General features: G+C 35.2%; 1 protein-coding gene across 1 annotated transcript; it reads right to left on the bottom strand.

The window, feature by feature from the left end:
- Positions 1-7,816: 7,816 nt before the first annotated feature.
- On the bottom strand, positions 7,817-8,995 carry LOC118750875 (putative nuclease HARBI1). The gene is made up of 2 exons (XM_036485609.1): positions 8,786-8,995; positions 7,817-8,726 (listed from the first exon to the last, which is right to left on the bottom strand). Exons 1-2 carry the CDS (start codon positions 8,993-8,995, stop codon positions 7,929-7,931), a joined length of 1,008 nt encoding a protein of 335 aa, XP_036341502.1. The 3' UTR covers positions 7,817-7,928.
- Positions 8,996-14,456: the final 5,461 nt, after the last annotated feature.

Here is a 14,456-nt window from a genome sequence, read left to right on the forward strand (position 1 = left end):
AAGATCGCGCGAGACAGTTGGAACACGATTATCCACAATTCAGTGAATTCGAGTTATGACAAGACTTAAACCTTATCTAGTTATAACATACAAAATTCAGTTAGATTAAATAAATTTAATAACATAAAACGCACTCTTTTAGGTAAAGCCAATGTTCACACCAAATGTAGTATTTTATAGTAATGACTATAAAAACATTTTTAAAACTTGATTTCGGTCAATTTCCACGTTGAAAGTTTTAACGCTTACGACACACAATCAGTTTTGCCGCTCAATTTCCTCACACACATAAAAATGATCAAAATTGCTGCATTCAATTTGAGAAGCAATGTCATTATCAACATGTCGCCTTTAGGAAAACAACGTAACTTACTAGCTTCTGAAGAACATTTTCCATTTTAATTCCATTGTAAATTAAGATTTTAACATGCATTAGCTTAGTATTTTTTTTATTTTCACGAAATTTGCATGCCAATGCTGAAAAGCTGGCCAAAATTGAAACTCAATTGAAAGGGAAAAATTGAAAGCAAGCTGCCCATTCAAGCAATAAATAAGAGTTTGTTAAAGTGTGTGTGCATTGTTCAACTTTGCGTTTAACTCAGTTCAGGGTTGCACGAAAAAAGAGTTGAATGGCTAAAAATATCAAAATATGAAAAATACCAAAATATTCGCCATTAACATGTGTTTGCATTGTTTAACTTTGCATTCAACTTTTGGTTGAACGGACTTTCAACTAATCGCTTTCAACAAAGTTGGTCGCCAGCCAACTTTTAGCCATTCAACTTTTTTTTCGTGCAACCTGCGTTGAGTTGAACGCAAAGTTGAACAATGCAAACACTGCTTTAGTGAAAAAGTATGAGAGTATTGAAAATTGAAAGGGGGAAATTGAATGTGTAACGGCCCGGTAAGCTAAAAGAAACCGGGTGATATCCTCTTAAAACTAAATTTATAGAAGTTGACACAGTTTTCAAAAGGCAATGCAATGTCTAGAGAATCGAGGCAGTCTCATTAAAACTCAATAAGACTCCACAATGGGTCATATGACCCCAGAAATATGCTGGAAGGAGCGCTTGCACATAATTTTATTATTTACTTTAGAATTTTAGTAAAGTTTAGGTTGGCTTTAATAAAAGTTAATTATTCACAGGTAGCTTTAAACCGGTTTGAAGCCAATGATGTGAATAAAGTTCTGAAAGTCATCAATTTAAGAATATGTCCTATTTACGTCAAATCGAAAAATAAACAGTATTTATTTAAAACAAAATTAGTAGAGATGTGTGAATTGTGGAAAAAAATAAACTAAAGATAGTTTAGTAGAGCAAGTTGACTACTGAATGGCTGTTCAGAAAAATTTTATCATTATCAAAGAAATGATCTGTTATTTATTTATCCAAGCAAAATATAAAACCTTCGTTCACACAAGAACGATAGAATACAAAATTACGCATTCCCACAGAATGACATTTGTGGCAATGGGTAAACAAAGAGTATGGCGAAGAACAATGAGTTGACAGTTGTGAATTTGCAGTGAGAAAACGTGTTTTATTTACGATTCACCAACTTCTCAAGCCTTCTTTGAATATAGCAAATTAAGCACAACGTTAACAAAAAATATACAGCCACTCTTGAAATGTGTTCAAAAGATTAAGTCTTATTAATTAACTATTTAGAATTTTTGTGTTTGTATTGCAGGTGCCGAAAAAGTGATAATAAAAAAGTGAAAAAAACTCCATTTGGGGGCTTTACCCCTACGGCTGCTGCAATTCAACACACGACACGACATTTTTATAAAGTTTTTATTACAAATAAAACGTTTTTTACTTTAGAACGCACGAATTACTTCGATTTTCACTTGAAAGTACACAATACGTTTGCAATACGTTGGTACTTGTTTCTAACCAAAAAGTTTGTTTACGTATTGCCATTAACGTCAAAGTCGGCAAAACCAAAGTAGCGGTTTTGGGAATGCGCCACCTTCAGTTCATTACACCATGTCGTTCACATGTATCTATAACGGAATACTTTCGCTTTATTTTAATATATTAAGTATTATTTTCGGAAAACCTGTTACCTGATATAACCGAGTTCATGCGTACCGGAGTGAACTATGCTTATTTGCGTGACAGATCTGTCAATTTGCCGAATCTTAGTTTAGTTTTCCACCAATCGAGCCGATTTTCACACAGATGAGCTCCTTTTTCTTTAAGATAGGCCTTCAATTGAGCTTTACCGCCCTATTCCCACAACACTGACAAAATTCATCATACGACTATTGTCACAATCACTGCGCCTAAACCACAATATAAACATTGTTTCGCCGATGTCACTTACTCAGTAGGTCATAACAATAAAACTGACAATTGTCATACGACAGCTTAAAATAAATTTGCGGCATAGCATTAGGCGCAGTAGTAAAGGCAATAGTCAGCCGCTGAGTTTTGTCAGTGGTGTGGGAATAGGGCGGTTAATTTCACATTTTTTAATGACTCCAGATTTTACATCCGAGCTTTCGCTTTCGCTGTACGAATTTAAAATTATTTCTAGGTTGCTTATAAGACTTTTAGCAGTACTTGTTGAAGGCCCAGCAATGTTGCTTGATATACTACTTAACCGTTTAGCGCCTGAAGCTTAAAGCCGGTTTTGTCCGCACCCTGGTTACACAGGCTTAGGGCCGCTTGTTCAATGTCTGATTATCACTACTTGCCGGTTAAACATCATTATCGACATTTTCGACCTCATACATATAACATGTGATCAATAAATTTTATGGAGCTGAACTGAGTTTCACGCAGTGTGACCATTATGCATTTTACTGAAGTCTGACCTATCAGGGTTAAGTAGGAGTTGATGTTGTCATCAATCGCTTCGATTATTTCGCCGCTATCTTCCATCATATACTTGAAAGTTTTCATCGTTCCACATGCAAAAAAAAGTAATTAGTGGAGTAGTAGAGTAAAGATCTAATTACAAAATTCATGAAATAGGCGGTGAAGGATTGGTATAAGAAGATATTTTTCTTTAAGTGGGATGCAAAAATATTTAAATCTAATATCTTCCTGAACAATTTTAATTTTCTAAACACCTAGTCTACTTCCAACTAATATACCAAGGTTAGGATACGATTCAAGAAGTTCTTCGAAACAGCTCTCTATTATTTGAAACCCACTAGCATATCTTTTCCAGATTACTGTTATAATATTTATGACTTTTAAAGGGCCTTTCGTTTCACTGAAACAAAATTAATCCTTTTCCTTTGTGCAATTTATGATAAACGAATCGTATCTTGTCTCCTTTTTCATTTCTAAATGTTTTCTTTCTTCAATGCGGAAAAAAGCTGTTGTAAAATATAATGTAAAACGTAAAAATAAATAAATAAATAAGTAAAATGTAATTGTCGAATCTGTAAGCAGAAAATTCATCCAAGGGACCTATTTCTTTGGCGCATGCAGGCAAATGCAACAAACCATGCACGTTAAATCTTATTAAATGATTGCCATATATGTTTCCAAATAAATTAACAAATTAATTTAGAATTTCTTGGACATCATTTTTTTCGCTTTCGAAAGACTTTTTACACGAAGGAATTCTTATACTAACATGTAGTAAAATAAATGATAAAACAATGAATTTTAAGGAAGACGTTGACAAAATAAACTGCGCATACAGGACAGCAATAATGTTAAATAGGAGAACAGACGAGCAGAAGTACACTTAAATATAAATGAGTTGAAATCAGTGTGTGTTTTTGTTATATTTTCTTTTTTTGATGTTTAATGTAAGTTATGTTTTGCAGATAAAAATTGTTATACCAACGAATTGCAATTGTTATAGTTTTTATTAACATACATGTGTGCCTAATTGTTTGTTTTTTATGTTTTGTTTTCATAAACATCAGACTCCCTGAGAAAGATGTGAAAAATATCAAGGAATGAAACCGAAACTCAAACCGAAACCGTAACCGTTTAAAACCGTTTCGTTTTTCAAAACCGAAACCGAAACCGTAACCATTATCTAGACCTGAAAAGGAACGATACCGAAACCATTTCAATCACAGGTTTCAATCGGTTTCCAGAAATTTACAAAAATAATAAATAAAAATGTCTTTGAAATAAATGATTTATTTAACCAAAATCAGCAACATTTTGCTAAAATTCTTGTTAAGTAGTAAACAAGTATGGCAAGGTAACTTTTCGCAAAAATCTGCTGATGACTTTGTTGTTGTGAATCGATAATCGATTAATTATATTTAAGTAGTTTCTTTCCCGTACGCAATGCGAGATTCCGCGTGTGCCCAAAATAGCCCAGAAATCATGCCTGTACTCAACAAAATGGGTAATAGAGAGCGAAAATTCGAGCGTATTCAATCGTAAGTGTATTCTTCTTCCTGCCCGAAACAGCCCGAAATTTTCTCCGAGTAAAAATGGATAAAGTGTCAAAGTGCATATCAGCTGTATTGTGTTTACATGTTGCCTGCATTTACTTGGTGCTTTTAAGGAAAAGTGAATGGCCTGTTGATGTATTTTCAATCTATGTACTTAAAATCAAATTTGTGAAACCAAAATTCAATTTCCAAGTGTTTGCATTTAATACCCCTGCCAGCCACGGCTCACTACTTTCCCCTAAAATTCAAACGATTTACAAACACACTCACAACTTTTTAGTCATCTCACCAACACACTTACAAATTTTTTCGTCGAACTGTCAAAAAATGTGCCTTTGTTAGAGCTACATACCCGATAAGAATTCGTACTCTAACAAGAATTCTATGCGTTAGAGCGAGCAAGTTAGAAACATCAGAGTTTTTAAGACAGTATACATACTGTGAAGAAATGTCACTACGAAAACTTTGAAGGTAAGAATACGTATTTATTTAATTATAATGTAATTTTTTCTTTTAGATTGCAAAACAGCAGCGACTTAGTCACATTCTAAAGGTATGTATTGAGACTTTTAATATGTTTATAAATTTTAATTGATATTTTTGCTTGTTTACAGATTCACTATCAGCACCTTCAACGCTTGTATCTTCATCGCCAGGAGCACCACCAGTACCCTCTACCCTCAGCTCCTTCATCGCCAGGAGCACCATGAGTACCTTCCGCCCTCAGCACTTTCAACGCCAGGAGCACCTTCAAAGTGTAGGTCCAACTTGTCAAATTTTGCAAAGTTGTAAGAAAACTTAATTTTTCTGAACCACCATAAATTATTTGCAACCGTTAATATATATCAAAAGAAAGGTAAACCGATTACCTTTCTTTTAATTATAACACCGTTAAAATCGCTTTACGTTTTCATAAAAACCTTGCAACTTTTGTAAACAGCTATATTTAAGCAGAGGAAAAGTGGTAAAATTTTGCAAAGTTGTAACAAAACAGATTTTTTGTGAACTAGTGTAAATGGTTTGCAACTGTTAATATATATCAAAAGAAAGGTAAATCGATTACCACATATGTATGTAAAAATATATTTATTAATGTTAATTACAATTTTTATTCATAATATTGATTAGCTATGTATATTAGGTAATCAATGCATTTTGAAAATAAATTTTGCAAAATAAAAATCAAAAATTTTTTGGATTTTTTATTTAAAGTTTCTAAGTTTATTTTGAATTCGCTGTGAAGAAAATGCAACCCTGCGCTGGCTGAAAGGGGCAATGCTATACGAGTGCAGCTATATGTTTTCCTTAGGAAGTATCTGAATGAGTGCGACAGTGATGCAAGGCTCACACGTACAGGGGGAAACTGGTGAAAATCTGCACACCGCCCATACAAAGTTCACTAGATTTTTCACCAGTTTTGAAGTGAACGAAACCCGCGGTTTCACCAGATTTTTCACCACTTTTGGCTGGCAGGGACCATGTTCTGACCGACAACCAAACCATTTTTCCTTCATTTTCTTTTCATTTACAACCTTTAACTTTCATTCTTATTTTGCTTTGGCCAGGCAATTAACAATAAATCCGATATGGCGTATTAAAGATGATAAAATATGACTTCCACTTCGATAAATAATCGAAAAAAACTAGTGAAGACACCGATTGGAATGAGTGGAAAATGAGTTTTCAAGTAGTTTTCAGCGAAAACTGGTTTTCGTTTAACATATTTTATATGGACGAAAACACAAGTTTTATGTCGAAAACCAGTTTTAGCAACGAAAACATGTTTCCGATGTCGGTCAGAACATGGTATAAGTGACAATAACAAGAACAACGTGAATCAGCTGTTTCTCGATTTGTGGGCACGAAATGTGGGTTTTTGCGTTTCCGTACTTCTGAACTTTGTTCCATTTTTGAAAGAAAATGTTTCTCTTATTCTCTAATTACCAAATCCGGTCCGGATTGTTAGGGAAAGAACCTAATGTTGATATTATCAGTGAACTGTAATTTTAGATTTTCTTTCCTCAAAGTTTAAGACATTGGGCCATATGCATAAAAACTAGCAAAAACTACTTTGTGGGGTTTACTACCTAATAGTGAAAGTGCGACAGTGAACACTTATTTTCATATGCATAAAGCTTTTTAAGTCAACACTTTCCTATATTTTCGAAAATAGTGATTGCTTTTTTGACAATATAAAAATTTTAAAATATTTAAATTTTTATGTCAAATTTTATTTCAATTAGAGCTAAATTACAAAAAAATAGGTGGTGCTTTTTTTCTATAGATAATAATATGGATCCTTACGGCGAATTGTGGGAAGTAGAGGCATTAACAGAATCAGTTGCCGACGAGACATCTGAATCAATATTTTCCGAGTCGCTCTGCGGCGGTCATGACCCCAAAGTAGGAAAACCTCAAATTGCACGAGTAGCTGATCTGGCGTTCTTGAAATATTTATCCAAATATGGAAAAATTTTAGTCTCCAAAAGCCAAACACCCTCAGTGAAAGCTAAAAAACAAGAAGCGACTAAGCTTATTTCCCGTCATCTTTTAATTGACAAGGGTATTGAGTATACGCCGCAGCAGGTCAGCAAAAAGGTTCAGAACTTGAAAGCTAAGCTTAAAGCAAAAACACACGTCAACCGAACAGGAAATCGCAAGATCAATCTAAGCGATGGTGAAATAATATTGGCGGATATCATGAACGCTAAAGATAATCCAGCAATAAACCCTATAAAATGTGAGATTGTTGCTCGTTGTACATATTTTTTTATATCCGTTAGATGCACATTTTATACTAGGTGGCGTAGCTATTGCTAATAAAACTATTGGTCAGTCGGGTGAAGAAGATTTCCAAAAAGAGATATCCGATGAAGACACGTTTCTAATTCGCCTAAGGATTTTCCAACATCTTCACGTAAGCGGTCCTATCTTCAATCATCTGATGCGAAAATACCGGAAAAGGTTCGTTGACATTAGTTGTTTGCATAGATACCTCTGCCTCGATCCTTTCCATATAAACATATTTTAAAGATTCTAGAATGGTTGGAAACTGATGAAACGAGAGGGTTGTCCAATGTGCTTCTACAAAGGTTTGTTCTATTGCGTCAATTACAAGTGTTCGCAAGAAAAGAAGAGCTCAGGAAGAACAGCTCAAGGTAGCAAAAGCTTCGCACGCAGAAATACGCTAAGGGACATTTTCTCCTGCAACCTTTAACTTTAAAGCACACCTTATATGTACATATATAAAGATGCATTAAAACTTATAGTTGTGTCTAAAGTAAAGCATTTTATTATCGGTTTAAATTGATTTACAGCCAAGAAACATACATACGTCAAAACAGATATACAAATGCTTTACTTCAGACATAGCTATATATTTTAAAGCAACCTTTAAATATAAAGTGAGCTTTAAATTAAAGGTTAGTTGAGAAAAGGGCCGTAAGTGAATCTCTTTTTATATGATACTACATACATATGTACATACATAATCATTTTCAAGAAAACAACCAGTATTAATATATTGCAATAATAAGAAATGTGAAATTTAATTCGAAATGGAGTTTATGTAGCGCGCAATCTCATTTCTTCTCAGTATACCTCTTTTTCTTATGGTGCTATTTGCTTGATCATGGATCGGAAAGGCTAAGCCGGTTTCAAAATTGGTGGTTTCTATTGGCTCATCAAAATCAGGTTCTTTTAGATACTTCGCTACATTGTGTAAAACGAAGCACGCAGCTATGATTGTAGGTATGCGATTAGTTGATATTCGAATTTTCGACTGCAAAATTGTAAATCGCCTTTTTACTTGACCGAACACTCGCTCAATTATAACCCGCTCTTTGCAATGAAGTTTGTTATACTCCATTTGCGAAAAGCTCGTGGTATTACGATATGGGGTCATCAGCCATGGAGTAATGGCATAGCCCTCATCGCCCAACAAAATTGCACCTGCAGGATTTTCATCTAAAAGTTCACGAACTATGGAATTTTTCCAAATTCTCGAGTCGTGCACGGATCCTGCCCTTCTGCAATCAAAGCTTGTTATCTTCTCATTCGCATTACATGTAACCTGAACAATAAACGATGCTAATCCCTTTCTGTTAATGAATTCGTCCCCATGGATGCTTGGCTTTAATATTAGTACATGAGTGCAATCCAATGCTCCGATTGCATTTGGAAACTTTAATTTTCTTTGCCATTCTGTTTTTGCCAAGTTCATTTCCTGTTCGGTTTGAGGAATCTTTATCCAATCGGATGACTTTTTTACTATTGAACGAGAAACTTCCCAAACGGTCCTGGAAACGGTCGTTTGGTGGATTCCAACATCTTCACTAACGCCTACCTTATAGAAAGCAGCTAAATTCGGGTTAAATATGCAAATCCATTAAAGTCAATATTTACTTGGAAGCCCGGATCACCAATGTACCGCAAGAAAGTCTGCATTTTAAGCTCATTTGATTGGGTCTCGTGACTTTCTGGCAAGAAATTAGATGAAAGCCAATGTACATTCTCCCGCGAAAACCGATAAAGCGCCCGATATGTTAAATCTTCCCCAGTTCGTCTCTTTTTGAAAGTCTTCTTTCTATTTTCAAGATTCAGGAACATCGCCATGATATGGAATAAAAACGTAGTCTACCTTTACCCACACTTAAAAATCAAATTGCGAACACTTATTTTTTCAAGTGATTACAATTTTTATGAATTTTAATTACAAGCATATACTTTTTCGAAATTGAAGTAGTAAACTCAAGTAGTGATTACTATACAGCGCAATGCTTTTATGCATACCGATTTTGAAACTTTAAAGTGATTGCTATTGAAAATAGTGTGCATTAGTTTTATGCATATGACCCATTGTGATTTAAATAATATCAACAAAATTTCTGTGAAAAACCGAAACCGGAACGAAACCGAAACCAAACCCGAAATATAGTTTGAAGAACGAAACCAAAACCGAAACCGAAACACTTGGCAAAACCGAAACCCAAACCGGAACGTTATTTTGAATCGGCCGAAAAGCTCCTTAACCTACCCTATAGATAAAACAAATCGTCGGAAATGATATTTTTTAACACAAATATTCCAGAATACAATAAAAATTGACGGAACTCTGTTGATTTCCAATTACTAAATTCATTTAGGTCTCTACAAACTGGAACCCAGGAGATTTGCATATTCGTTGCATTTGTAAATTCACAGCAATAAAATGCACACGGTTGCCATGGCAGCAAGCAAAAAATTTGCAAATGCAATTCCAACTGCAAATCCAAGACCTTTTCCATAACATCCTGAACAGCTCTATTGTCTTGTCCCTTTGAAGTTGAACTATGATGCGCCTGGTCAGATCTGTTTTTGAGAGACAAGTCAGTTCGTAACTTACCTATCTCTTTTGAAAAGGATACCCGCTTTTCTATATACATATTTCCTTACCTGGAAACATTTGGGACAAATATCTTTGCCATTATGGTCCTGAACTCCTGAAACAAAAGCTCGTGCTGGTGAGTCGCAAATAAACACTCGCACATCAAATTTTTCTAAATTTTGAAACGAACCAACCTTAAAGCCTCTTTGTTTTAAATAAATAATTTCCTCACAAAAATCGTTCATGAAGTCACTTCCACTTAATGGATTTTGTTTTCCTGAAAAGGAAGCAATTAAAAATGGACTTGCGTTTGAGTAACCAACTATACTACCTAGAATGTGCCACAATATTAATTAATAAAATTCTCTCGATTCGAAATGTGACTGGATGCCTAAAAACAAAAATTCGCCGCCTGGAATCATTTGGATATTATTACTTTTTTAAAGTGGTTTCGAGAAGAGTTTTTACCGATAAAGACAAGTCACTAACACCAATTTTTCTAAGTGTACGCAGAAAATCATTGAGCGCCACTTGTGACACATCATTTTTAATTGCCCACAATTTTATTTCACTGGATTTATCGATACTGGAAGGTTCAGAGGAAGAAGAATCGGACTGACTTTCCGGAGTCGATGTGAAAACTGAGCTATCATCCTTGCAAGAAGAACTCTCAAAACTTCTTCCGCAACTTGGACGCTACCTTCATCCAAATCTGCCTCGGCAAATTTGGACATTTTTGAGTAAATCAAGGAGCTCCGCTCAAACTGCTTTTTTTCTTTGTCCATGAGTTTATAAAAACTTTTTCCTTTCATTATTTCTAATCACACTTTGTTTTAGCGCTTTACATATGTATACGCAATCGAACTTCTTCTGCTGAGTCTCACTGAGAAAAATGATGACTACCCCCCATAAATTATACATATGATAAGGTTATCAGGCAAAAAAAAAATATTCAAATATGAAAAGTTTTATGAAAATTGCGTGAGGATACTTTTTAATGTCAACCAACATAAATCAAAGAGCGCAAATTTGTTTTAGTCGATTTCTAACTATAGACATATCAAGAAAATCAAGCAACATGAAGATTGCGAATAATATTCACATTAAATTACTTGATTTGAGAATTCGCCAACACTATTTTTGCCTGTTTTGTACAATTCTTCTTCTTCTAAAAATGTCTTCATTCCAACATCCCTATACAATACACATGTGTGAGTGAATACGATATAGAATTAAAATAAAAGAGGTTGATATTGTTTACTCTCTTTTGATAAACACATCACATGTATTGCACGTGTATTTGTGTTTGTTGCACATGTGTTAGAGACTCGGTCATTGGATTTTTACAGAGTCAGTCTATTTTTATTTCTTAACTATAATTGATGGAAATGTTTTATTTACGCAACTAAGTTCCAATTCGCTTTGAAATAAAAGAGAGTGATACTTTAGCTTGATGCATTTCTGTACGCACCCTATAGCTGAAACTCTTTTAGGCGAATATTGCAGCTCCCGTGCTACCAAAAGACATCGGAACCTTCCTTTCAATATTCCAAATACTCGTTCGATGATTGATCATCCTTTGGCATGGCCATCATTGAACCGGCCTTCCGCTGAGTTTTCGTATGCGTTACAATAGAGAGTTAACATCCATGGTTCCAATGGATATCCTCATTCAACTTAAATAGACTACAATTAAAATAAATTATAGATATTTAAGTATTAATTGCTGCTAACCAAGACTCCATATCCCTCTCACGCCATTGTCAAAATGAGCTTTTAAAGGTGGTGTCATGCACCACCATATCACGCATCAACAGCTCTAACTCTCATCTTGTGGTCACACATCTAAGAATTTTAATTTGCAACCATTTTTTGAAAACCTTTATGATAATGCAATACTTACAACCACTGCATATACATTGAGCTTCAGTTTTCTATTACTACGTTTATACGTAAGCTATTTGCAAATAAAAATAATTTGTTTATCTATTTATTCGATGGTGAAAAATTCGTTTTTAATATTGCCTGATTATAAAAAGGCAATAATATGACCATCGAAAAAGAAAATAAAGTTAAAAATGGCAACGTCTTCATTATAAAATGGTGACCATCGAAAAAGAAAATAAACCTAAGAATGACGGCGTCTTGCGCTTATTTGCAAATAGAACCACCACCAATCAATACTTATTTGCGTGATTTAGTTATTTGCGAATAAAAAATTAACCAGGGTTTATCCGTATATCCGTCAAAGTTTACCATTTTGCAAATTGTTATTTGCAAATAATACGTGCGTACGCAGTATATTATAGTATAAATGCTCGCTCCTTGTTGGGCTTATCATTTGTATATGTGTGCCATCTATTTCAAACAACACGCCCACACTTTTTTAGAAAAATAATTTCGCCTCAGTTTCCTCTGCGTCCGTACTTGCAAAATTAATGTGTGCACGAAGCGTATTCTCAATGGCTTTGCACACTTCAATGAGGAGGCGTAACATTGACTTCCTTGGCCAATTGGTGTTGGTAACCTCCTCGCCCAATAATTTCAGTGCGGCTGTCAGCTTAATAATTGGCGGAACCTCTGTCGATTTTCGAGGAATGCTTAACTCCGGCGTACAGGCATTTAGTACGTACTGAAACGCCTGCTTTTTTAGACGGAAGTTTTGCGCGAAACTGTAAAGGGATAACTATAAATATATAAAATGTAAATAGTCACAAATAAAGCAATCCTTTTACTATTTACCAGTGAGTGTGAATATATTGGTCTTATCCCAAAGCGCTCTCAATTGCACTCGTCCCGCCACTTGGCCTTCATCTGCTTCCAACCACATCACCACTCAATCCATTCGGTATTTTTTTTATCAAGGAGTTTCAATTTTATTAAATAAATTTAACGCAATAAGTAAGTTTTTAAATGGACAAAGTTCACAATAGTAATGCTAGCATTTCTTGTTTTGATTTTATTTTCTTTCTGTATTTTGCTTTGCGTCTTAAATTTGGCGAACAGTGTTGCTTTCTTTTTTTCGAAAGTTGATTCGAACGAACTATGGAGTACGAATGGGGCTTCGACTCGAATTTGGCTTTCGAATAGTACAACCTTTCGACTCGAACTACAGAGTAAGGGCCCAAAGCAAAGGTCTATACAACACGCATTTAACCAAATATATTCGGCTCTAAGCTGAATATCGTCAGTAAAAGTGACGATACGCCATCGTCAGCCATGTTACTGACAGCGATCGGACTTCTACCACATTGTGGTAGATCTGCCACTTTTTTAAGCATCTGCCATATCTACCACTCAAGGTCTGAAATCTACCAAATATTCGCGTTTTGCGTATGATAACAAGAATGATATAATACAAGATTCCGCATTCCCGGCGACGATAAAATCTCTCAGGTAAAAGTAAACAAAGCCGAATTGGAGGATAAAATAAACTGTAAAATAGTAAATTTTCTCAGTAATAAATTTTTCGACAGAAAACGTGGTTTATTGTGTTAAATTGCAAAATATATAATTTATAAAAAGAATTAATAGCGAACATGTTAAAAAACAGCGTTTTTTGTGAAAGTATTAGCAAATTTAAGGGCATGTGAAGTTTCTGAGGTGTTGTTTACTTTTACTTAAGAATTGTCAAAATCGGAAAATCCCAATCAGCTGTTTTTGGAACGTGCCACATTTGTTCGCTACTTCGTGGTTTGATAAAAAGAAAAGCTGGCAGCACTCCGCAAGGTTGCAGAATTCTCTTAAAATATGTTCGAAAAATATCTTAACATGGAAGAAACTGCTTTACACTGTCAAGCAAAAAAATTTGCCAAAACTCAACGCAATTTTTAGCAACTTCAATCTTGCACTTTATTATACTAAAATGGATTTTTTTAGAGTCCAATTAAAAAGTTTGCAATTTAGGTGAAACCTTGCAGATTTTTTTTAATTTTTGTGCAAAGTTAGATCCAAACCTAGAGATCTACCACATCTTTTTGAAATCTACCACATTTTTTCCCGATTCTACCACACAGAATTTTTTGAAAGTCCGATCACTGGTTACTGATACGCTGACGATCGTCGACGATGACGATATCCAGCATAGGGCCGATTATTCGACACGTAACACGGTGGCCGCTGTGGTGTAGTGGTAAGCAGTGGGGCTTCCACTCCGCAGCGCCTGGGTTCAAACTCTGGTCAAAGAAATATCGCAAAAAATTTAGAAAAAGGGTTTTTCTTAACAGCGGTCGTCCCAGCGGCAGGCAATGGCAAAGATCCGAGTGTATTTCTGCAATGAAAAACAGCCCTCTTCTTTGTGTGAGAACATCAAGGTGCACTCCACAAATCGGAGGAGAAGCTCGGACAAACACTAACATATGTGTATATTATATTATTATTATTATTGTAGTGGAACTATTTACTATAAGAGCGTGCAATTGGCGTATTCGAGAGAAAGATTTTGCGTTACGCTTTGGCGACGGCAAGTACCGCAGACGATGGAACGATGAGCTGTATGAGGTTTACAACGGCATGAACATAGTTCAGCGAATTAAAATACAGCGGGCTTGGCCATGTCGTTCGAATGGACACCGACGCTTCAGCTCTGAAAGTTTTCAACTCGGAACCCGTTCATTGTAGCAGAGGAAGAGGGAGCCCTCCACTGAAATGGAAAGACCAGAGGCCTGTAACACAAGCGCTACAAGTCCTACAAGTGTTCAAATAAATTAA

This window comes from Rhagoletis pomonella, unplaced genomic scaffold (genome assembly GCF_013731165.1).
Source record: "Rhagoletis pomonella isolate Grant_MI unplaced genomic scaffold, Rhpom_1.0 Rhpom_scaffold_00432, whole genome shotgun sequence".
Classification (NCBI taxonomy): domain Eukaryota; kingdom Metazoa; phylum Arthropoda; class Insecta; order Diptera; family Tephritidae; genus Rhagoletis; species Rhagoletis pomonella.

Bases quoted from the DNA above. Each gene is read 5' to 3' on its own strand.
- LOC118750875 (XM_036485609.1), bottom strand. From the start codon at position 8,995: ATGGCGATGTTCCTGAATCTTGAAAATAGAAAGAAGACTTTCAAAAAG. The intron at 8,727-8,785 runs GTAAATATTGAC...GCTTTCTATAAG, and splicing joins TTGGTGATCCGGGCTTCCAA to GTAGGCGTTAGTGAAGATGT.